Here is a 25,470-nt window from a genome sequence, read left to right on the forward strand (position 1 = left end):
TCCTGGTTTGGTTTTGTTTTCGTTTTTTTCTTATTATATCCTTCCCGTGAGATTCACCTCTTCGTAACGTGGCGGGTGGTGAAGAAGCAACTCCGCCCTCGCTGTTCAGAGAAGCCACCGGGAGCTGGGAGAGGGAAGCGTGGAAAGGAACCTGGAGACCGAAGGGGGAGGTTTCCCAGGAACGGATGTCGAGACTGCACCCGGTTGAGGATGGCCGGTAGCTCCGCGAAACCCGAGCCCCCGGCATCGCAAGAGCTCAATGACGACTTCAAGAAGCCAACCCTGCCGGCGCCCCCGGTTGTGCGGGGCAAGGCTCCCGCCACCAGTCCTTCAGACCCTGACGAGCTGGAGAAGGAAAGGCCCACGGCGCCGCTAGACCCCGATTCCGTGGAGCCTGAAGTCCGGCCAGTGCGGCCGGACCGCGGGGACACCCGGAGTCCACCGGAGGAGCAGCCGCGGCCGCCCACAGCGGCTCCCTCCCCGGGCGGTCCGGCCCGGGCTCCTCCTTACCGAGAGCCGCCGTGGGGCGGCCCCGCCACAGCCCCCTACAGCCTAGAGACACTAAAGGGCGGCACCATTCTTGGCACCCGGAGCTTGAAAGGGACGAGCTGCTGCCTTTTCGGGAGGCTGTCTAGCTGCGACGTGTGCCTGGAGCATCCTTCGGTGTCTCGGTTCCACGCCGTGCTGCAGCACAGGGTGTCCGGCCTCGAAGGAGAATGCGACGGCCACGGGCCCGGCTTCTACCTTTACGATCTGGGAAGCACCCACGGCACTTTTCTTAACAAAACCCGCATCCCACCCCGCACCTATTGTCGCGTCCACGTCGGGCATGTCCTTCGCTTCGGAGGCAGCACCCGGCTCTTTCTTCTTCAGGTAAGTAGAAAAACGAAGGATCGAAATCTCGGGAGCGCCCCGGCCTGGCTCCTTAAGCTTTCGCGGAGGAAGGAGGTTCTCCCAGGAAGCGTTTACAAAAGCGGGAGACTCTGGCCACTCTGCAGACCTCTGTACACATTGCCATCTTTCTGAAAATGAAATATGAATGCAACAATCCTGAACTCTGAAAGAATTCTTTCTCTTGGTTCATCAGGGACCAGAGGAGGACCGAGAGGCAGAATCTGAGTTGACAGTAACTCAATTGAAGGAATTGCGCAAGCAGCAACAAATGATGTTGGAGAAGAAGATGCTGGGAGAAGACTCGGATGAGGAAGAAGTGGATTCCACTGAAAGGAAGGCAAATACTAGTAGTCAAGATGATGAAATGGGCTGCACCTGGGGGATGGGTAAGAAATTAAAATGCTGCCAGAGGTTAATATTTTAAATTCGTTGCTAGTGGTATCCTTAATTGTTTTCTCTCATACACTTTTCATGACTTTTTGAGATATGTGGGACAAATACAATTTGCACACGAGATTATCAAACCCACAGAGATTCATTCATGTTTCTAATGTCAAAAAATTGAATTATAGGCTCTGTGGATTTCTTTCCTTTTTTTTTTTTTTTAAGATTTTACTTTTAAGTAATCTCTACACCCAGAGTGGGGCTCAAACTTACAACCCAGAGATCAAGAGTTGCCTGCTCTGCGGACTGAGCTAGTCAGGCGGCCAGTCTTTTAATGCGTTTTACAGTGCGCTCCCTTGTTCTAAACTCTTCTTCAGCATACAGCTAATTTATTATTTTTACCATTTAAATGGTACTGGCCTTGATTATTATCATTGGAGGGGCCAGAACTGTATTCAGTCCAATAACATGGAATGCTCAATATAGGATAGTCCGTCGAAGTTTTTGTACTTTGTGTAAATTCCCTGAAATGTGAAATAGCTAATCAGAGAAAGCTCATCCTTTAGCCAGAGGTATAAATTGAATTTTCCATAATACCAGACATTTTGGAGGATGGGTATTCAGGAGCTGGGAATATAAAAAGAGGAATGCCTTAATATGTTGTTGGGAAGACCGGATAAATATTATGGAATTACTTTTGTAAGTGCCAAACACTTATTAGAAACCATAAGTAATGCTAGAGTAAGGGCTCAGAGAAGGGAGTGATCACTGAGGACTTAGACCTGCATTGTCCAGTATTGTAGCCACTACCCACATGTGGTTATTGAACACTGACCGTATGGCTAGTCCAAACTGACTTGTGCTATAAATGTAAAATACTGGATTTCAAACACTTAGTGTGAAAAAAGAATATAAAATATCTTATTCATAGTATTTTTATATTGATTACATGATCATTGTACCTGTTGCTCCTTTTTAATGTGGCTACTAGAAAATGAAAAATTTCATGTATGGCTTTCATTATATTTCTTTTGGGCAACACTGACTTAAAATTTGGGAGAGTTTTTAAGTTTACAAACAGACAGGTCTTGAGTTGGAGCTTGAAGGAAATTAAAATTAGCCCTTAGGAAGTTAAATATTGAGTATTCAGGGCAGGGATTGAAGATTTTTAAAATTTATTTATTATTTTTAAATGTTTATTTATATTTGAGAGGGAGAGAGAGCGAGAGCGAGAGCGTACCAGCAGGGGAGGGGCAGAGAGAGATGAACACAGAATCCGAAGGAGGCTCCAGGCTCTGACCTGTCATCAAAGAGCCTGACGTGGGACTCAAACTCAAACTCAGATCCTGACCTGAGCCAAAGTTGGATGCTTAACTGACTGAGCCACCCAGGCACCCCTAGGGATTGATGATTTTAAAGGAGTAATGAGTAAACCAGTCCATCTGGCAGATATGGTAAATATTAAGAAATTATATTGGAGACAGAGTATTAGACCCAGGTGATAGAGAATGGGAATGCCAGGCCAAGAAGCTTAGATTTTTTTTCCATGGGCAATGTGGTAGGTAATTTTGCTTTTAAAATATAGTGATGGAGGAGGGGGGGAAAGGTGCCATGAAAACAAGTTTTAATTTGTCACACAATTTAGAAAACCTAAAGATATTTATACTTTATAAAGTGGTTTTGTGTGCCCGTTTCTCCCCCACCCCACACCTTTCTTTTAATTAATAACTGTACCTTTATGCAGGTGAAATGGAAAGTGGACGTCATTCAGAGAGTCTCTCCTTATGTCTGTCTTTTCTTTCCTTCCCATATCCTGTAGGAGAAGATGCTGTAGAGGATGAGGCTGAAGAGAATCCCATTGTCTTAGAGTTTCAGCAGGAGAGGGAGGCCTTCTATATAAAGGACCCAAAAAAGGCTCTCCAAGGTTTTTTTGACCGAGAAGGTATGTAAACAGATTCTGACCCTGCCAGTAGAAGGTGTCCACAGCAGTGTTGTCTTGTAGAGCTTCAAGGTACTTAGAAATGCATGTTTTATCTGCTGCTCTGCTTGCTCAGTTCTTGCCCTTGCAGTTAGTTGCTTCAGGTTTATTTTGAAAATAGTAAAAATCTTATTAGTCTTCTTCCCATCTTGGAAAAAAGGCACTACTTTTTTCTGACTTGTTGGGTCTCATTCTTCTCAGAAGATCCTAGACTTGGGTGGTGGGGAGATTGACCTAACTTCTTAAAATTTTTTGTTTCTAATTCATCTGATCTTTTGTAATTCTTTTTTTAAAAAAATATTTATTTATTTATCTTGAGAGAGAAATAACGCGTGCATAGGCAGGTGAGGGGCAGAGAGAAGGAGACACAGAATCCCAAGCTGGCTGTGTACCATCAGCGCAGAGACCAATGGGGGACTTGAACTCATAAATCACAAGATCATGACCTGAGCCAAGATCAAGAGACGGACGCTTAGCAAATTGAGCCATCCATGCGCCCCTGATCTTCTGTAATTCTTAACATGGATGTTCACTTTATATGATTTCCACAGAGGACTATTTCAGTAGAAATGCTTTGGTAGAACATCTGTGAGTGTGTGCATGTGTGTACATATGAACTGGTTGCATTCTGCACTTAATATTTGTGCTTCTAAAATTTTTTTCTAATGTTTATTCATTTTTTGAGAGACAGAACACGAGCAGGGGAGGGGCAGAGAAAGAGGGAGACACAGAATCTGAAGCAGGCTCCAGGCTCTGAGCTATCAGCACAGAGCCTGGTGTGGCACTCGAACACATGAACTATGAGATCATGATCTGAGCCTAAGTCAGATGCTTAACCGACTGAGCTACCCAGGCGCCCCAGTATTTGTGCTTCTAAAAACCAAGTAACAACTTACATCTACAACTTATAATAAGTGTGAAAGCTGCTATGTAGTGGACAGAGCTATTTATGGCAAGCTGATTGTTTTGATCTAAGTTTGCTTTTCTTTGCCTCAGGCTCACCCTTCGTTTATTATCAGAAAATAATTCCTGGGAATAAGAAGTGAATTAGCAGCACCTGGATGACTCAGTCGGTTGAGCATCCAACTTCGGCTCAGGGCATGATCTCACAGTTTGTGGGTTCAAGCCCGGCATTAGGCTCTGTGCTAAACACTTGCTCAGAGCCTGGAGCCTGCTTCAGATTCTGTGTCTCCTTCTCTTCCTGCCCCTCACCTGCTCATGCTCTGTCTCACTCTGTCTCTTAGAAATAAATAAATGAAAAAAAATTAAAAAAAGAAAAAGAAGTGAAATGTTTTGAAATTTAGTGTTCAATGAGGTATGGAAAGTTGATGTTCTTTTTTTTGTAATGTTTATTTATTTTGAGAGAGAGTGAGTGGCAGAGAGAAAAGGAGAGAGAGGATCCCAAGCAGGGACAGCTCAAAGCCTAATGTGGGGCTGGATCTCACGAATCACAAGATCATGACCTGAACTGACATCAAGAATCAGACGCTTAAACTGACTGAGCCATCCATGCGCCCCAGAACTTAATATTCTTCTATCATTCTTCCCTCTCTTTTCCCTTTGTCTCAACTAGTAATTTTCAGATACTGTTAAAATTGTTTTGTCTTTCTTCCTTCCACAGGAGAAGAATTGGAATATGAATTTGATGAACAGGGACATAGCACTTGGCTCTGTAGGGTGAGGTATGTTCTGTTCTCATTAATGTCCATTTGTGAAAAGTGGCCAATTTCAGGTTAAAAACAATAGACCCAAAAGATACCTTTAGTCTTATTTTAGGCTATTCCTGAATTTGGACCTTGATAGTTTAGTAACATGTATCATTGGCAGGTGGAGTGGGATGGGTCAGAGGCATAAGGAATTGATTTAAAGTCCAACCTTGGCAACATATAACAAAATGAATGGAGAGATTAAAAAGCCATGTCAAAGAAATGACTATTTTCACAGCATATTATTTTTTTCTTCATGAGAATTGGAGCTTAGTACTATGCTATGATTCACTCCAAACCAATACAGATTACCTGTGGATGATTCAACTGGAAAACAACTGGTAGCTGAGGCCATTCATTCAGGAAAGAAAAAAGAAGCAATGATCCAGTGTTCACTGGAAGCTTGTCGAATCCTTGATACTTTGGGATTGCTGCGGCAGGAGGCAGGTGAGTATGTGGGAACAGTTTTTGGTTTTGGAAGGAAGGGAAAGACAGAGAGAAAGAAGGGGAGAAAGAGAAAGGAAGGAGGAAATTAAGTAACACAGAAAGCAATAAAACCTCTTTATAGGGAGATAGTGTAAATTGTATAAAATTCTATGAAATGAAAAGAAAATATTCCATATCTCAATACCCAAATGAAGCCATATTCTCTTAGAAATTTTTTATGAGTATAGATACATGTTCAGAACTAGATCCTTTAATAAAAAGCAAACCTCATACACAAATGCATTTATATTACTTACAGTCTTTCATGACTTATAATTTTAATGTAAGAATGTATTATGGATATTGTCTATATAATTGCATTAAATTTATCTCATTTTTAAAAACCTGTTAGGGGCACCTGGGTGACTTAGTTAAGCATCTGACTCTTGATTTTGGCTCAGGTCATGATCTCATGGTTCTTTTTGGGATCAAGCCCAAGCTCTGTACTGACCGTGTAGAGCCTGCTTTGGATTCTATCTTCTCTCTCTCTTTCTCTCTCCATCTCTCTCTCTACCCCTCTCTCTTGCAGTTATTCTTTCTCTCTCTCTCTCAAAAATACATAAATAAACTTCAAAAATAAATAAAAATAAAAAGCTTTTCTGGCTATATCATCATTTATTAATAAAGGCTTTTGTTATATTTTTGTTTATTCTAAAAGTAGTTTTTATTATTCCAAAGTAACTTACAGATAGTTTAAGATAACCAAAGGCTTGGGTGCCTATGTGGTTTAATCAGTTGATCATCTGACTCTTGATTTCAGCTCAGGTCATGATCCCAGGGTCGTGGGATCAAGCCCTATATTAAGCTGGGCACTGATAGCATGGAGCCTGCTTGGGATTCTCTCTCTTCTCTCTGTTCCTCCCCCACTCACACTCTTTCTCCCTCTCTCTGTCAAAAAAATAAAAATTAACAAAAAACATACTATCAAAGTTGTATACAAAATATACCTGTTCCTTACCCTGCCCCTCCCCAGTCCTCAATCTTAGAAGGCTTTTAACTCTTATAGTTATTTCTTCTATTCTTCTATTTTTACATTTGGGAAATCTAAAAATATTTACATTTCCCAAAAGGAAGAGTATGCTGTTTTACTTTGACTTTTCTTTTATTATTGTAAATTTTTTAAGTTTATTTATTTTGAGAGAGAGTGCATGCAAGCAGAGGAGGGGCAGAGAGAGAGGGAATCCCAAGCAGGCTTCTCGCTGTCAGCATGGAGCTGTATGTGGGACTTATACCCACTAACTGTGAGATCATGACCTGAGCCCAAATCAAGATTTGGACACTTAACCAGTTGAGCTACCCAGGTGGAGCTGAATCATTTATTTTAAACATTACGTATTGACTCTGTTAAATTAGTATTTAATATTTACACAATTATGTTTATGCAAATGTTAGTTACAACTGAGCAGTTTCTTTTTTTTCCTAAAGTTATTAATTGTTTGTTTTACATGTGTTTGGTTTTTTTGTAGTTCTGTTCATTCTTCCCACATCTTTCAATAGCTTTCAGTTAGAGAGAGAGAGCGAGAGCGAGAGCACGCGCATGAGCGCAGGGAAGGGGCCGAGAGAAGGAGACACAGAATGTAAAGCAGGCTCCAGGCTCTGAGCTGTTAGCATGATCCTGATGCAGGGCTCAAGCTCATGAACCATGAGATCATGACCTGAGCTGAAGTTGGACACTTAACTGACTGAGCCACCCAGGTGCCCCTGAAGAACACTATTCTTTTAGGGCTCACTACTCTCTGAACCTGCTGGAGCACTGTCATCTGGGACCTCACTTTGCTGTCATCCTTGACATTTCCTTTGTCTTTTTCCAAGGTTGGATTTTCTGTTTCTCAATTCCCAGATTCTCATGTTTCTTGGTTTATTCCCTTGTTTTAGTGAAGCACATCTTTCTGCAGTTTTGCAGATTAAAAAGCTGGTACAATAGGAGGGCATGGATGAAGATAGTCTCCAGTGGATTTTACTTCTTTCATTGTTCTTGGTCTACTTTCTCATTTTGGTGGATATCTAGTGAATTCTTAAGAAGGGATATATAGCAAGTAAACTTTATTACATTCCCCACTCTGAAAAATGCAATTATTCTAGCTTTACTCTTGGTTAATAGTTTGGCTGGGAATAGAATTCTAAATGGGAAATAATTTTCCTTTACAACTTTGAAGGTATTACTGTTACCACCATATATCTAGTGTTGCTCTTGCAGTCCTAACCTGTTCAGAATCCTGATCTAGTATGTGTCATTTCCCCCACCACCCACTAGGAGTTTGTAAGAGCTTCCATTTGTTCGCAAGCTTCTGAAACTTAACTATGATGTACCTTTCTGTGGGTCTATTTTCATTCATTTTTCTAGGTACTTATTGGATTCTTTTGATCTGAAAATCTTTGATAGTTCAGAAATATTTCTGGAATTATGCCATTAATCGTTTCATCCTTCTGTTTTCTATTTCTCTCTGGTATTTTTTAATTTAGATATTGAACATCTTAGACTGACCATCTAAGTTTTTTTTTCTTTTTTCTTTTCTTTTTTATCCCTATGTCTTTTTATTCTTTCTGGGAGATTTCTGCAGCTTTATCTTTACATCTTGCAATCAAGATTTTAGTTTCTAATTTTTGTCCTTTGGTATTCATTTTTAAAATATAATATGCTATCGTTGTTTCCTCGATTTTAAGTGTCTCATCTCGCTGCTAATCTCTGCCTTTACTTTTTTGTGTAGTCCTGCATGTTAGAGGTATATCCCAGTTTTTATATAGTCCTTGGCTGTAGATTCTTATCTGGGGACAGAAAAAGGTGATTGACAGCTTGGAATATGTAGGTGGGGCTTATTAACATTGAGCAATACTATAGAATAACGTGGGTGGGCCTTTTGTCGGGGAACTCCTCACGTGAGTATCCTTAGGTTTTTTCCTTTTCTGCTGGCAGGATTCCTCGGAAAGTACTCTTCTGATTTCCTGCATGAAATTCCTAGAGCTAAGTGCTGGAAGAGGGCTGAGCAGATTCTCAAAATTCAGCTATTTTCAGGACAACACTATTTTTAGAATTAATAAATACCTATCCTATATGTAATATAGAATATAAACTGGTTAGTCCATAATGCAGAGACTTTTTATCTTACCCTTCTAGGGATTTTTTTTCTGGGGATGAGGAAGTAAGTACTCAGGGAGGTGGATCTTTTTCTCAATAACTTTTACTCATTTCTGCTATGTTAGCACTACCATCTATCTCCAGTTCCAGATCCTTTTGAGGATTCTGCAGTATCATCAGATTGGTTCTCAGCTTTCCCCACTGTTGGTTTAGGAGTCATCTTTTTTAGTTCTACTAAGTCAAATTTCTACTTGTCTGTCTGCTTTCTCATTTCCAAAAATTAGATGTTGGTATTCCTTCTCCCATTCACTCTGTCTTTGTAGATTAATGTTTACTTATTTATTTGTTTGTTTATTTACTTATTTTTAAGTTAGCTCTATACCCAACATGGGACTCAAACTCACAACCCCAAGATCAAGAGTCCCATGCTATACCAACTAAGCCAGCCAGGTGACCCAGTAGATTAGTCTTTTTAAAATAGATCTTTTTGCCTACAGCTTTAGTGGGATATGGGGAGAGAATGAAATTAGATACGTATATTCAATGTACCATCTTAACCTGGAAATTATGAAGTTTTTTTAATAAGGACTGTTTTGGTTGTAAATAATACAATCCCAATTCAGACTAGCTTAGGGAGAACAGTTACTGGCTCCACAGGTTGAGAAGAATTGCTTACAAGATTGAAGGAGGAAGTACATGAACTAGGACCTTAAGTTCTGGTCCTATCAAACCAGAAGTCTCAGTATTACCAGGACACCATAAAAGCTGTGTGTGTGTGAATCTGTTGCATGAGTGTATGGTTTTATTTTGTAGACAGATTCTTCCCCCATACAAAAGAGCTGGCTGCTCACAGTGTAGATTTGTATCTTCCCTCTTTCATAATCTGGTTGGAAAGAAAGCCTTTTTTTCCCATATATTTAAATAAAAATATAAGGGAAGGATTCTTACTGATTTCACTTTGGTCACATGATGAACCCTAATCCATATGGAATGGAGGAGGAGTATTCTAGAAGAAAAGGGGTACTTTTTACCAGAATAAGGGGAATAAGATGGCATAGGGTGGACAAAAAAGTAATAGCTAACATGGTTCCGTATTGATGGGCTTTCCATATTTTCATGTTACAAATAATGTTGAATTGATACCCATAGGATAAATTCCTATAAGTGGAATTGCTAGATCAGTTGCATTTGACAGATACTCTGAGATTGACCATCAAAAAGACTGTTTATCAACGTATATTCCCATCAACTGTTTGAGAGTCCATTTCCCCATACCCTTGCCAAATTGGGCATTATTAACATCTTTTAAAATGTTCTTGGCCATTATATTTCTGTGAACTGCTTTCATTATTCTTTCCAAAATTTTCTTTTGGATTATTGGTCTTTTCCTCATTTATCTTTTTCCTTTTTTACTCATTGATTTTTGAGAGCTTTTTGTTCTTTAAATTAGCTCTTTGTTTTAATTTTTTTAATGTGGTAAAACATACATTTCATAATTCACCATTGTAAGCATTAAGTGTATTAAATGCATTCACATTGTTGTGCAGCCATCACTACTGTCAATCTCATTACTTTCGTATCTTCTCATATTGAAACTTTGTACCCATTAAATGATAACTTCTCATTCTTCCTTCCACTGGTCCCTGATGATGACTGTACTACCTTCTGTCTCTCTGAATTTGGCCACTCTAGTTAACTCTTGTAAGTGGAATCATGTGTGTCTGGCTTAGTTCACATAGCATAATGTCTTCCAGGTTTAACCCTTTGTTGTTATTGTTGTTTTTAAGTTTGTTTATTTATTTTTATTTTGAGAGAGAGAACAAGGGCACAAGCAGGGGAGGGGCAGAGAGAGAGGGAGAGAGAAAGAATGGCAAGCAGGCTCTGTACTGTGAGCTTGGGAGATCATGACTTGAGCTGAAATCAGGAGGTGGATGCTTAACCAACTGAGCCACACAGGCACCCGAACCCTTTGTTTTTATATGTAGTTGGACAGCTTGTTGAATCTTTCAATAATGGAAAGATTTTTTTTTTCTTTTTAATGTATTTCATTACCACTTATTTTATCTCCTTCTAGTATCTCGGAAAAGGAAAGCCAAGAACTGGGAGGATGAAGACTTTTATGATAGTGATGATGACACATTTCTTGATCGGACTGGCCTGGTTGAAAAGAAGCGTCTGAACCGAATGAAGAAAGCCGGGAAGATTGATGAGAAGCCAGAGACCTTTGAATCATTGGCAAGTTTTATTTATAGAAGTAGCTGTGGTAGTTTAATTTTTTAATAAGATAATATATTATTTAAATTTGTTTTATAATTACAATTTTTAAAGTTGTAGTGTTGAAATCTGGTACTCAAATATAACTTTCTTGATCTGTAAATTTGATAGTAACAAACAACTAGTGTTACACAAGTCGGAGAAAAGTTTGGCTTGCTGCTAGAGACTCTATCTGCTTCTCAGTGGATATTGACCCATTCATAAGCATTCTTTGGGTATGATGTTAATCTCACAAAATGAAAGGAAAAAGTTCCAAATTTGGGCGTTCTGAGGTGAAATCAACTTTAGACTTCTGGCAGTCAAGAATTGTGAAAGGAATTTTGAGGAATGTAGTTTAGTAATAATCTTAAGCAGTATACCCTTCATGAAATCATCATAAGAGAGTATGTCTTTTCACTATATTAAGTAGTATTCAGAGCTTAAAACATTACCCAACATTTGTTGTCTTTTTGTTTTGTTTTATTTATTTTTGGATTCATCAGTGAAAAATGCCTTGAGTTTTTTCTTTTGAGTAAAGTCAAGTCTCTGTTCTCTACATTCATTCTGTTCAATTCTGAGTTCAGAAATTAACTCAACTTGAATTATGCAAACGCATGAAATATGTTAACTCCATAAAGAGCAGATTTAACTATACTTCTGAATGAATCCTCTTAAACTGGTAACAATAGTGAAAATAAGAGGAGAAAGGAAAGCTAATATATTTTGAAAGAAGAAAAATATTTGTTAACCCTGTTAATTTGGGCATTACAGGTTGCAAAGTTAAATGATGCTGAAAGGGAACTCTCTGAAATTTCTGAGAAACTGAAAGCATCAAGCAAAGGTAAGTTAATGACCTATGAAACAAATATGTATAGGGTACCTACCATAAGTAGTGCGCTCTGCCAGCACTGGCACTAGTTAGTAAGATATATAGAATATGGAGCCTTTCTAAGGAACAACAGAACATCCTCGAACTATAAGGAACATTATAAAAAATTATTTGGTTTAAACTTTTTATGTGATACATGAGGGGAAGGAAGTGCATTAAGGCAAAGTGATGTCCCAAAGTTTCCAAGCCATAGCCTGTTTTCTTATTCCTAATATCAGTAATATCCTCTGTCCAGCTTTATGTTAGTGACTTTTCTACAGAAACTTTGGCTCAATTTTAAAATATTTGAGGCCATTTTTCTAAACATGTATTATCTTTTTCTTGGATAGCTTTATCAGAGTCAGCATCGCAGGACTCCTTAGATGCATTCATGTCAGAAATGAAATCAGGGAGTACATTGGATGGTGTGTCCCGGAAGAAACTTCATCTGAGAACTTTTGAACTGAGAAAAGAACAACAGAGACTTAAAGGGTTGATAAAAATTGTAAAGCCAGCAGAGATTCCAGAACTAAAAAAGTAAGTCTTAGTTATATTTGAAATTTTATTTATTGAAAAAAAAATTTTTTTAAATGTTTAGTTTTGAGACAGAGAAACACAGAGCATGAGTAGGGGAGGGCCAGAGAGAGAGGGAGACACAGAATCTGAAGCAGGCTCCAGGTTTTGAGCTGTCAGCACAGAGCCCGGTGCGGGGCTCGAACCCACGAACCGTGAGATCATGCCCTGAGCCAAAGTCGGGCACTTAACCAACTGAGCCACCCCAGCGCCCCTATACTTGAAATTTTAAATAAGCATGTTTGCACAGATAACATTTTGAATTATATCTTTCTTTTTTAAAATTGCTTGTAGGTTTATTTATTTTGAGAGAGAGAGAGAGAGAAGATATGAGTTGGGGAGGGAGAGCAAGGAAGAGAGAATCCTAAGCAAGGTTCTGTACTATTAGCTCAGGCCTGACCCAAGGCCTGAACTGACAAACCATGAGATCATGACCTGAGTCAAAGTTGGATGCTTAACCCACTGAGCCACTCAGGAGCCCGATTATATCTTTATTTTCTTAGATAATCATTACAGAATAAAAATAGACTATAGGAAACCCTTTATAGCACAGAAGGGAGTGATTCCATAGAGTAAAAAGCCATTTCATATGTGAAATACAGACTGCTGTAGTATTTTTAGAGAAAACTATACTGATTTCTTTTTCATTGGAAGGCTCTGAATTTTTTACTTAACGTTTTAATGCAGAATAAACTTTATTTTTTTATGTTTGTGTTAAAAATTTTTTTTAAATGTTTATTTTTGAGAGACAGCAAGCATGAGAGGGGGAGGGGCAGAGAGAGAGAGAGAGAGGGAGACACAGAATCTGAAACAGGCTCCAGACTGCCCTGTCAGCATAGAGCCTGTTGCGGGGCTCGAACTCAAGAGCTCTGAGATCATGACCTGAGCCGAAGTCAGATGCTCAGCTGACTGAGCCACCCAGGCGCCCCCAGAGTAAACTTAAGGAGCAACATGCACAGAAGGCTAATATCCCTAATATATAAAGACCTTTGAATAAGTAGACAACCATCTACCAATGAAAAAAATGGGAAAAGGATATCAACTGAAAAAGAAGTACAAATAGCTTTATAACTATATAAAATGATGCTTAATCTTGCTCATAAGAAAAATACAAATGCAACAACATAATACCATTTTTTATCTATGATTTTAAAACCACAGATGAAAAGATCTATAGGTAGATTATCATTTTAGCATTTGATTTGTCGTTCCTAAAAACCAGTTGACAACTTTAATGTATTTAAATACTTTTAAAGTGGCATTTCTTTAAAATGGAGGAAGGCATAATCCCCTAAAGTTGATTTTGGGGAAATTATTGGAAGAAATTAACCCAAATCCATTTGCAGAAATCTAGAAGATTTTTTACTAATTTGTGAACAAAATTTTGGGAATAATTTTTTCCAGACTTGACTAGTATTCATGAGTGTGTGATTGTGTGTGTGTGTGTGTGTGTGTGTGTGTGTGTGAGAGAGAGAGAGAGAGAGAGAGAGGGAGAATAAGTTTCTTATTTTCTTTTGATCTGTGCTATGCTGTAGATCACCCAGTAATCTCTTCAGTCAACTAGCCACATTTCAAGCTGTCAATAGCCACATGTGGATAGTGGCTACTATATTGGACAGTGCAGATGTAGAGCGTTTCCATAATTGCAGAAAATTCTGTTGGACAGCACTGCTTTAGATTGTCAGTAAACATTTATGCAGCACCTGATCCCTGTGTACAAAATCTGACTTGATGCTAGGGGCATTGCATAGATGAATATCTAGATACTGGGAGGCACCTTTTTAGGTAGAGATGTAAAGATAAATTTTATCTGGAGCCCTTGATTGTACAGAAAATTTATCCATAAATTACTAGCAGGTTTGTTAAAACACTTATGTGTAGTTTGGTTATTTAATACAGTGATTGATACAGGTCAGTCCACAAAGGTCTATTTGACCCCAGTGGCATTTGATACTGAGGAAGGGGATTAGCACTCAAGTTAGACTCCCTGGCTTTCATTCTCAGCTCTATCAATTACTTTTTGGGTATTTTGAGGCAAGTTATGCAACTTCTTTGACCTTCGCTTTCCTTATCTGTCAATTAGAAGTACTAGTGATGTTGCAAAGATGACATGAATAGCACTTGACAAAGTGCTGGCTTGTCTGTATCATCACTGTAGTCATTGTCCTATTTCTGTTATACCTAGCAGTTATTTGTAACATTGTGTTTGTGGAGAAAGGGTAAAAACTCTGGAGGTATAGTTGAGGGTAAACAAATTAACAGTGAATTTTAATTCCAACTCTGAAACCCTTTCCCTTTGCTAAGTCATCCCTGTGAGAGAAGGTATGTCAGCCTCCTCCACAGCCTCCCTTCCTGCTGTCTGTGTGTCTGCTTAGCTTCTCCTCACTCTCCAACTATATGTCCTGGACTTCGGGTGTGTGTACCTTGTGCTTGCTTCGGCAGCACATATACAGTAGTCTGTGCCTTCCCCCTCCTCTTCTCACTTTGGTTGACCTTCTGACCTTTCTACCTAATACCCCTCCTGCCCCTGCCCAAGCAGCTCTCAATTGGGATCCTGTCTACTGCCTTTTCATCTCCTTGGGGTGGCTTTGCTCTTCCTCCAGACCAGCCAAGCTATTTAATGGAGCTGAAAAATATCTGGGTTGCTCTTGCTTTTGTCTTTTATGCTAGAACTTTCCTGAGACCTGTAGGCAGGGACTGCAAAGAATAGTATTTGACGAAGAGTCTTTAAGGCAGGATTCTTCTGGTGGCCTTAGCAAGGCAGTGGGTCTTTCTATGGTAGAGAGCAAGGTAGTGAGGCTAGGCCGAAGGGGACCGCTGAGGGGGTAAGACTTCGGTAGTGTGCGTGGTTATGGTAAGTGTGGACTCCAGGTCAGACACCGTGAGTCCTCTTGAGAGGTTGGTGGAAAATAGGGCTTCACACCATGGATCCATCTCCTGCCACTTAGTGGAAATGGGATCTTGTGCCATTTGCCAGTGACTTTTGTACTATCAGCATCATTTTATGAAGGTGAAGTCATGAAGGTAGCATGTTGTGACTTACTAAAGTTCAGAACCTCATCTTGCCCTTAATAGTGCTGTGTCAGTGACAGTCGGCAGTATCATTGTCCATTCAGACTCTTGGCCGTTTCCTTTGGTATATGCTTAGATATTCGTTTTGTGGAAATTTTTGTTTTGCCAAAAGTTTCTTTGTCAGAGTCTAGGGTGTTTTTAGATAAAACTTTGGCCTCACTGGAATAGACATGTATAATTACTCTTTCTTCTTAGGACTGAAAGTCAGACTACAAATGTGGAAAACAAAGCTAAAAAGCTTACGTTGCCTCTCTTTGGTGCCATGAAAGGAGGAAGCAAATTCAAATTAAAAACGGGAACAGTAGGGGTAAGTTGTGGGTCACGGTGTTAATCTTTTAGCTCTTGAGTCATTTTGCATATAACTGATTTGTAAATTGAATATCAGTGTATTAACTTGTGATGAACGTTGCATTTAAGAAGTGTCTCTTTTCCTGGTGAGACTCAACATTTGTTAGTTATGTAGTCTCTGCGCCCGGCCCTGCCATGTGGTGCTCCTTACTTCATTTAATCCTCAACACTTCCTGACTTGTGGGAATTATTACCTCTTGCAGGTGAGGAAACAGGGTCAGAGAGGTTAAACACGGGACGCATCATCATTATTACATGACTAGACTGGCAGTCAAATCCAGGGCCTCTCTTTCTTGAGTTTCGTGATCTCTCTGTTATCCTCTGACACTTCACTGGTGAATGTTTTTGTCTTATGTACATCCCTATTTACAGATTCGGCTTTTAGAAGGTTTTCATCACCCCAGAGAGCTGAATCTTGTGTATTAGCGTGCGAGGGCTGCTCTTACCAAATAGCCAGACTGGGCAGCTTAAATGACAGAAATTTATTTTCTCACAGTTCTAAGACCAGCAGGGTTGGTTTCCCCTGAGGCCTCTATCCTAGGCTTGGAGATGGCTGGCCGCTTACTGCATCTTCCCATGGTCACCTGTATGTGCACTTGCACCCATGGTGTCTCCCCTCTCCTCCTCTTACAAGAATACCAGTCATATTGGGACGCCTGGGTGGCTCAGTTGGTTTAAGCATCTGAATCTGGATTTTGGCTCAGGTCACAATCTCAAATTTCATGAGATTGAGTCCCAGGTTGGGCTCTATGCTGACCGTGCGGAGCCTGTTTGGGATTCTCTCCCTCCCTCTGCCCCTCCCCGGCTCTCTCCTTCTGTGCATGCTCGCTCGTGTGCTCTCTGTCTCTTTTTCTCTCAAAATAAATACATAAGCCTAAAGAAAAATACCAGACATATTGGATTAGACATACTGGATTAGGGCCCTACTTTAACTGCTTTGTTTTAACTTACCTTATCTCTAAAAATGGTTACATCCTGAGGTACTAAGGACTGGTACTTCAATGTATGAATTTTGTGGGTACAAAATTCAACCCCAAGCACCATCAATTAGGGTAAACTGCCATCTGGGGGCAGAAGCCTGAAGTCCAGCCGTATGTTATGAGTGAGTGTGTGGTTGACCTGAGATGGAGGTTTTTCTGTGAAGGTGGGGGGAAGGGAGGTACTTGTGTTTTAGTCAGAGGAAAAACTACTGAAAATGTCTCTTTAGGGGTTCTTGGATGGCGCAGTCAGTAGAGCATACAACTCTTGATCTCGGGGTCATAAGTTGAAGGCCTATGTTGGGTGTGGAGCTTAAAATAAAATTTAAAAAATAAATAAAAAGCTCTCTTTAGAGGATTACTGAATTAAAAGCCTGTATTTTAAAAAAATGATATGTCAATGTATACTTTGGTAAAAAAATGATATGTCAATGTATACTTTGGTGCTTTCTCTCTATTCCTTAAGCTGCAATCAACTTTTTTCTTTTTTTTTTTTTAAGAATTCGTATCATTTTCTTTTTTTTAAATATTTTTATTTATTTCTAGGAGAGAGAAAGAGACAGCGTGAGCAGGGGAGGGTCAGAGAGAGAGGGAAATACAGACTCTGAAACAGGCTCCAGGCTCTGAACTGGCAGTCAGCACAGAGCCCGACGCGGGGCTCAAACCCACGAACCGCGAGATCATGACCTAAGCGAAAGTCGGACGCTTAACCGACTAAGCCACCCAGGCGCCCCTGCAATCAACTTTTTCTAATAATTACTTTTATTGAGAGGTCTTGATCAGAATATTTGGCTTTACTCTTCAAGAAATGTCTTTTCTTCAGGATCTGTTCTACTGATTTACATGTCTTATTTCCTTGAAATTGAGTTAACTCTAAAGTGAAAAAGCCACGCAAATAATCTGTTTCTTAGATTTTGTAATGAAGATCCTTTAACCCCATGAGGGGTAACAGGATAGAATTCCTTCTGCTGGTACTCGCCTAGAATAAATGCTTTCGTTCCCTACAAGCAGTTTCAAGTGTTTCATACTTAATATTCTTTAGACCCTAGATACTAATAAAGATACGTGTTAAGGGTCCACAGATGGATAAAAGTTCATGTGCGAGCCCTCCTTCCAGCAGATTTCTGCAGAGTTCATCAACCACATTTACCTTAACCTCTTTGAAGAGCGTTGTCTCTTTATCATTATGTGGAACTCTTCATTCATGGTTTTGTTTCCTTCATAGAAGTTACCCCCCAAACGTCCAGAACTCCCTCCAGCTCTAATGAGAATGAAGGATGAGCCTGAGGTAGAAGAGGAGGAGGAAGAGGAAGAGGAAGAGGACGTGGAGAAGGAAAAGGAAGAGGATTTAAAGAAAATGGAGACTGGAAACAGCAGGCTACCGGCGGAGACAGAGCTAGAAGAAGCAGCGCAGGAAGCAAGGCCTCCCACTGATCTCACATGTTCTAAAGAAACAAAAAACCATGGTAAATCTTTCTTCTTCCTGTGCTGTTCAGTGGGGCATTTGCATTTATTGTGCATAGGGTTGAAAAAGCAAAGCCAGTTCTTGCTTGTGCGTTTTGACTTTGTGGCACTTAATGATCTATAACATAGCTGACTCTGTGGAAACATACTTTCTTGGCCTTTCTCTGACTGTCAGTCATTATTTTTCCTCATTGCAAAATAAGGGCAGGCATTTCCAGGCTCTTCCAGAATTGTGAAACATTGAAAACTGTGGAATCTGAAACCATAGCTGCTCTGGAATAACCCTGAGCAGCTGCCGCGTGTGATTGCAGGGCAGTAGACTGGGGTTCATGATGAGGCCTGATCAGGTGGTTTCAGGGTAAACCTCCCCTTGCTCATTTTTTTCCCTGTCCCTAAAACAGAGGCTAAGCATAATTGTAACCCCTGTGCGTACTTCTCAGGAAGCCTAATGCCTTAGTCATCTTTTTGTCCATGGTACCTAGCAGAGAACCTGGCAGACTGTATTCACCCACCTCAGCAAAGGCTTGATGAAAAAGAGGGAATTGACTGGTTTTTAAATATGTTTCCTTCTGATTATAAGAGGAGGATGTATTCATTTTAGAAACTTTGGATCATACAATAAAGTCCTAAGAAGAAAAGAGAAATCTACAATCTCACCCCTAGAGATCATTGTTGATCATTTTAGTATCTTTATATCGCTTGTCTAATGCAGGAGTTACTTTCCTGCAGGGTGGCCACACTGCTTGGCAATATTAAGACTTCACAGAAAATAGACAGCTTGAGGAAAAACAAAACAAAAACTGACATTAAATATGTGTGGGAATGTGTGCACGTCTACTTCCAAAATAAACCAGGCTTATCTACATAAAACAACAGGCCTGGTATGTAGACCTTCTCTTGAATCATCCTCAGTTGTTTGAGAAAAATTAGTGTTTTTTCATCTGTGAGAGATCTTTTGTTTTGCATTCTCCTTTGTTTAGTTATTGGCAAAATGCTTAGCCTTTTCGAGCAAGGTTCTTACTTACACGTGCTTTTTTTGAGTCTATTCTCTGATCCATGCATTGTAAGGTTGGTATAAAAACAAGTCGCAGGAAGGGAAGCAATAAGTATTATATATTTTTTTTCTTTAAAGGACCAAAGGAAATACACGTGTGTATAAAAATAGAAGATTTTAAAATTTTGTAAAGACACATTAATTAGTAAGTCTGCAGCTGATTAGGGATTGCTCTAGCCTTTTTTTTTTTCCCCCCAATATTAGGATTGTATTATACATGCTATTTTATAATTTTTTTTTTTCTCTGTCTTAAAATATCCTTTTAAAATGTGGCTTCAATAAGAAGCCTAGTGGTCCATCACATGCATGCACCACAATTGATTTAATCAAATCCCTATTGTTAGGCCTGTACATTATTTATTAATTTTTGCTGTTATAAACATACTGTATGTAATAAATCTTGGTATTCATCTCTAATTATATTCTTTGAATCTGTTCCTGGAAGTAGAATTTCTAGGCCAAGGAATATGTACATTTTTAAGGGTTTTGGTAAGTACAGCTGAAAAGTTTTACGTCAGAGTTGGCCAGATTTTAAAGTGGAAAATTGATTTTTCTGTTAGACATATGGAGGCACATTTTTAAAAAAATCTAATTAAGATTATTGAAGCAAATGATAGTAAAGCTGGATGATTATGTATTTACTTAGCTTTTCTTGCTTTTGCCTTTGTTTTCTTGGTTCCCTTCTATGAATTAAATAATAACAGTATACTCTGGTTCTGCATTTTATAGAAAACATGTCTCAACTCAGCCAAGTGGAACAGAATAAAGATTATCAAGAGATTAGTGAAACAGCTGCATCATGTGAGGAGCCCTCAGGCAAGTAGCGCAGCCGCCTCCATTGCTGCCCTGCACACAAGCAACCAGCTGGTGTCAGAGAGGAGGGGTTGGAGCTGAGCTGAAGCAGCCCAGGGAGTAGCCTTTCAGACACTGGGGGGAGACGCTGTTGCCAGGGCCCTGGACAGAACTGGAATATATGAGAGGTTATGTTTGGTGCCATCCCATTTGCCTTCTTTATTCCTTTCCTGCCTCCTGGGGTTCTGCTTCCCTGACCTGCAGAATGCTTGATGCCTTCACTCCTCCCCGGGGCCATGCATAGCCCTCCACGATTTTCCATCTCCCAGAGATGAGTCTGTGCCTATCATGGGAGTGATTCCAAAGCTATTAAAAGAAATTGGTTGAAAGGTTGACCTATTAAAAGGACTGGTTTTCTACAGCCTTTAAAAAAAAAATGTTTATTTGAGAGAGAGAGAGCACAAGCAGGGGAGGGACAGAGAGAGGGAGAAGAGAGAGAATTCCAAGCAGGCTCGACACCAGCCACCAGCGCAGAGCCTGAAGTGGGGCTCGAACCCACAAACCGTGAGATCATGACCTGAGCTGAAACCAAGAGTCAGACACTTGACCAATGAGCCATCCAAGCACCTCTTTTTTCTTTTTTAAATGTCTATTTATTTTTGAGAGAGAGTAGGGGAAGGATAGAGAGAGGATTTCAGGCAGGCTCTCTGCACTGTTGGTGCTGAGCCTGATGTGGGCTCGAACCCCCAAACTGTGAGATCACACCTGAGCTGAAATCAAGAGTCAGATGCTCACTGACTGAGCCATCCAGGCGCCCCTATACTACTTTAACTGTAATGGTTGAACTCTAGAATAATAAAATCAGCCCCATTTTCCCTTCCTTTTTCAAATGGTATGATTATACTCAAGCTTAAAGAACAGTGTTTAAATTTGAAAGCTAGGGTTATTAGCAGTGGGAAAACTCTCCCTTAATAGTCTTTATAGTAGTGGGAATTTTTGAGAATTTGATTGCTACATGTTTTCAATTTTTATAATGTTCTGTAAGGAGGAATTTTTCTTTTCTATTTTACTTATTCTGAAATAGCTATTGCCTCTTTTCTTTTTCTCAAATTAGCATCAAAGAATGAGTCTGAGAAAAACAGAAACGAATTGAAGAAAAAGAAAGCTCCCGGTCCAGGCAAAGTAAGTACTTTAGTCACAATCTTCCTGTCTCTAGGAATAAAAATGAATCCCCTTGACACAGACCACATTCAGAAGAGTGAATTTTTAGGGATTGTCTTAGCAGAGTTCCTGACTACCTAATACCCTTTCTTCTAGAAGTCTGGGGTCTCTTATTTTTGAATTTCTGTTTTCAAAATTCTCTGTTGTCTCTATCCACACTGTTCCCTATAACTGTGCATATACTTCTTTTTTATTAATTTGTGAATCTTTGGTCATATCTTTTTATGCCAATCAAAGACATATGAATAATATACTCTTATTTGCCTGTTTTTATTACATGGAAAACAGAATGAAATGTACTGGATTCTACTTTTTTTTTTTTTAATATTTTTTTTATTTATTTCTAGGAGAGAGAGAGAGCGTGAGCAGGGGAGGGTCAGAGAGAGAGGGAGACACAGACTCCGAAATAGGCTCCAGGCTCTGAGCTGGCAGTCAGCACAGAGCTGGACGCAGGGCTCGAACCCACGAACCACAAGATCATGACCTAAGCGAAAGTCGGACGCTCAACCGACTAAGCCACCCAGGCGCCCCCATTTTTTTTTTTTAACCTATTGTGGAAATCACAATAGGAATCAGTATACTACAGGCTTCCTACTGTATAGAGGTACTATGCTTAACCAGTTCCCTATAGATTGACACTGTTTTTTTTTTTTTTTTTTTAATTTTTAAAAAATGTTTTATTTATTTTTGAGAAATAGAGGGAGAGAGAGTGAGTGAGAATGGAAGGGGCAGAAAGAGAGAGAGGGAGACAGAATCCGAAGCAGGCTTCAGGCTCTCAGCTGTTAACACAGAGCCCAGTGCGGGGCTTGAACTCACAAACCCCAAGATAGTAACCTGAGCCAAAGTCGGACGCTCAACCGACTGAGCCACCCAGGTGCCCTGATGCTGGGTTGTTTCTAGTCTTTTATTATAACAGTGCTATAATGAATAATCTTGTGTAAACATAATTTGTATGGATACAGTAAGATCCCAAAAGTGGGATTGCTGGTTGTGTTAGGAGGTCCCTAAGACCACCCTCAGGCTAGATAATTCACACGAGGCCTCACAGGACTCAGCATGTGGTTGTACTCACAGCTATGATTTCCTGTAGTAAAAGGATGCCAAGCACAGTCAACAGAGGGAAAAGGCAAATGGGGCAAAGTCTGAGGAAACCAGGCATAAAATTCCAAGAGTCCTTGTTCGCTGGAGTCACATAGGATGTGCTTAAGTCCCCTAGCAATGAGTTGTGACATCTTGTAAAATGTTGCTAACCAGAGAGGCCCATTAGAGACTCAGTGCCCACTGGGGACTGATCATATAGACACCTCCTGCCTGGCATGTACTCAAATTTCATTCTCCCACAAGGAAGGTAGATGTTCGGCATGAACTATATTGTTTTTTTAGAGACAGTTTAGGCACAGTGAGCCACTCTTATCAGGGTAGTAGGAAGCCTCCTGAAACCCAAGTTCCCAGAAATTAGGCGAAGGCCAACCTTGCAAACAGTCCTTTCAAAGGATGCAGTCAGGCTTGCTGTTAACTCTTCTCCACCTAGATCAAAAGACAAATGCCAAAATCCCCTGTTTGGAGATCATACCATTAGAACTCATACCTCTGTTACTGTCTCTTTTAAAAAACATTACTTCATTCTTACTGGCTGAAAATCAGTTTGTTGAGGCTTTAGAGGAAAAAGTCAAGGTTCTCCCTCCCATTTTTTGGTTACTTATGTGAAGGTAATAAGCTGTTCTCAGTTTTTGTTTGCTCACAGGCATAGGGACAATAATTCTTAGAGTTAAAATTCTTTCGAGTAAAATCACTATCTTTTCTTTGCAGCTTCCAGCAACACTTTCCTCCAAATATCCAGAAGATGACCCAGACTACTGTGTGTGGGTCCCACCTGAAGGTAGATTGTGTTTACTCTTCTTCTCCTCTAAGACTTACTTATTTATGTTTCTGAGTAGGTGACGTATGTTTAAGGTTCAAAATATGTTAAGTTTTTATAAGAGTATGAAGTGGGAAAGTTCTCCCTTCTAGGGGAACAGGTAGAGTAAAAGATCTAAAGAGACATATCAACCAAGTATAATTTGTGGATTCTGCTTGGATCCTTATTGGCCCGAACAACTATTTTTAAAAAAATTTTTTAATGTTTATTTTTGAGAGACATAGAGCATGCGTGGGGGAGGGGCAGGGAGAGGGGGAGACACAGAATCGGAAGCTGGCTCCTGCTGAGCTGTCAGCACAGAGCCCGATGCGGGGGCTCAAACTCATGAACTGTGAAATCATGACCTGAGCCGAAGTCAGATGCTTAACTGACTGAGCCACCTAGGTGCCCCTGGTACAAACAACTATTAAAAAATTATATACTGAAAAAAGGAAAAGAAGAAAAAGAAAAAAGAAAAGAAAAGAGAAAAAGAGAAAAAAAATCTAAAAAAAAAAAAATTATATACCAGTCAGATAATTTTGAATACTAGCCAGATGTTTGATACTATTAGGAAATTATTAATTATTTCAAAGTGTGAATGTTATGTTTTTTAGAAAAAGTTCTTCGAGGGCTGTGTACAGAAGTGTTCACAGGTGTAATGATATCTGAGATTTGCCTTAAGATAACCCAGTAGTGGGTACCTGGATGGCTCAATCAGTTAAGCGTCCAACTTTGGCTCAGGGCATGATCTGGTGGTTTGTGAGTTTGAGCCCCGTGTCAGGCTCTGTGCTGACAGTTCAGACCCTAGAGCCTGCTTCCGATTCTGTGTCTCCCTGTCTTTCTGCCACTACCCCATGCTCATTCTCTCTCTCTCAAAAATAAACATTAAAAAAAATTAAAAAAAAGATAATCCAGTAGTAGAGAATGAGGGAGTAATAGATAAAGCAGAATTTGCCATATATTAATAATTGTTTTGATAGTTGTTTCAGCTGCGTGATGAGTACATGGAGATTTTATTATATTTTTCTCTTCTGCATGTATTCTAAAATTTCTTTCAAGTTAAAAAACAACTTCTGGTTCTACCTCAGCTATTCAGTGTTTCCATTAAAGCGGACAAAATACCACTTTCTTAGGACTTTTTAAAAAATTGTTTATTTATTTGAGGGGAGGGTAGGGAGAAAGAGAATCCCAAGCAGGCTCCACACTGTCAGTACATAGCCCAACTCAGGGCTCAATGTCACCATGAAATCATGACCTGAGCCGAAATCAGGAGTCAGATGCTTAACAGGTGGAGACACCCAGGTGCCCCTCTGTGACTTCTTATGTGTGGCATGTGAAATGCCTGTGTAAGCAATAAAATACATAATATTTCACTACCTTTTTTACACAAGTAGAAGCATATTCTATATCTTTCAGTTTTGCACTTAACACTACATGGATGGATATCCTTCCATAGCTATTTATAGATTTCTTTTCCTTCCTCTCTTCCTTCCTCCCTCCTCCCTCCCTCCTTCCTTTCTTTTGTAGCAGAGTTCTTTCTTATGGTATAGATATACCTTTACTTATTTAACCAGTTCCCTCAATGAATATTTGCTGTGTTTCCAGTTTTGCCATTATAAACAACTCTGCAGTAAGTAGTCTCTAATATACATAATTTTGCAAATGTAGAGGTGCATGAAAAGAATCCTAAAAGTAACATACTGTATGAGAGACTGTAAACATTTTTGAGACTACAAATTGCATTCTATAGAGAGTGTACAGCTTCTGTTCATACACATACTCTCAAGGCGGCATATGAGGCACTTGCCCCCCACATGCTTATCACAGGGGCTTTTTCTATGGATCAAGTTTCTCATTACTAGCAGTTAGTAGAAATTTTGTTACTGGAAATGGTTGCTTTTTATCAGCTGATAAATGTGAGGATAGAAACGAAAAGAGGACTGCATTTTGAAATTGTATGCAAGAAAGCAGAGTTCTGGAATAGAAGAAACCTCTTTGTTTTACTTTTTAGCCCACTAATGTCTGGGTATCTTTTCCCTCCTGACCTTGGAAAACTGAATGTATTTCTTTCTTTATACTTTGATCTAGGCCAGAGTGGAGATGGCAGGACCCATCTTAATGACAAGTATGGCTACTGACTGCTTCAGAATCCTAAAGGAAGACCTTGTGGACCATGTGAAATGGAATGTTTTAGGATAATATATCAAGTTGAATGTCCAGAGAAGGAGTTCAGGTGATCTTTTGTAAAATCTGGTGACTGGCCTTTTCTCCCATTCTGTGGCTTCATAAATTTATCTACTCATCTGGTTTTCTTGAATTTGGCATTTATGTTTAAAAGTGTTTGTGTATGTATGTAAAAAGAAACCATATATTTTGAGAATTGGTAAAGTGAGAGACATGACTATTAAAAGAGGTGAAGGTGTCTCA

General features: G+C 39.7%; 1 protein-coding gene across 1 annotated transcript; it reads left to right on the forward strand.

Annotated features, from left to right (window-relative positions):
* The first annotated feature begins 170 nt into the window (after nucleotides 1-170).
* Nucleotides 171-25,470, forward strand: LOC120235938 (solute carrier family 4 member 1 adaptor protein). Its single transcript, XM_039238511.1, is given in 15 exon segments — nucleotides 171-200; nucleotides 202-873; nucleotides 1,088-1,280; nucleotides 3,098-3,220; nucleotides 4,878-4,938; nucleotides 5,270-5,409; nucleotides 10,599-10,759; nucleotides 11,549-11,618; nucleotides 11,996-12,182; nucleotides 15,486-15,597; nucleotides 17,841-18,081; nucleotides 19,863-19,949; nucleotides 21,040-21,107; nucleotides 22,956-23,025; nucleotides 25,132-25,470. Coding segments are annotated over 15 exon segments (2,250 nt in total). The 5' UTR covers nucleotides 171-185; the 3' UTR covers nucleotides 25,182-25,470.

The sequence above is a fragment of the Hyaena hyaena genome, unplaced genomic scaffold (genome assembly GCF_003009895.1).
Source record: "Hyaena hyaena isolate Hyena2069 unplaced genomic scaffold, ASM300989v1 scaffold_140, whole genome shotgun sequence".
NCBI classification, from domain to species: domain Eukaryota; kingdom Metazoa; phylum Chordata; class Mammalia; order Carnivora; family Hyaenidae; genus Hyaena; species Hyaena hyaena.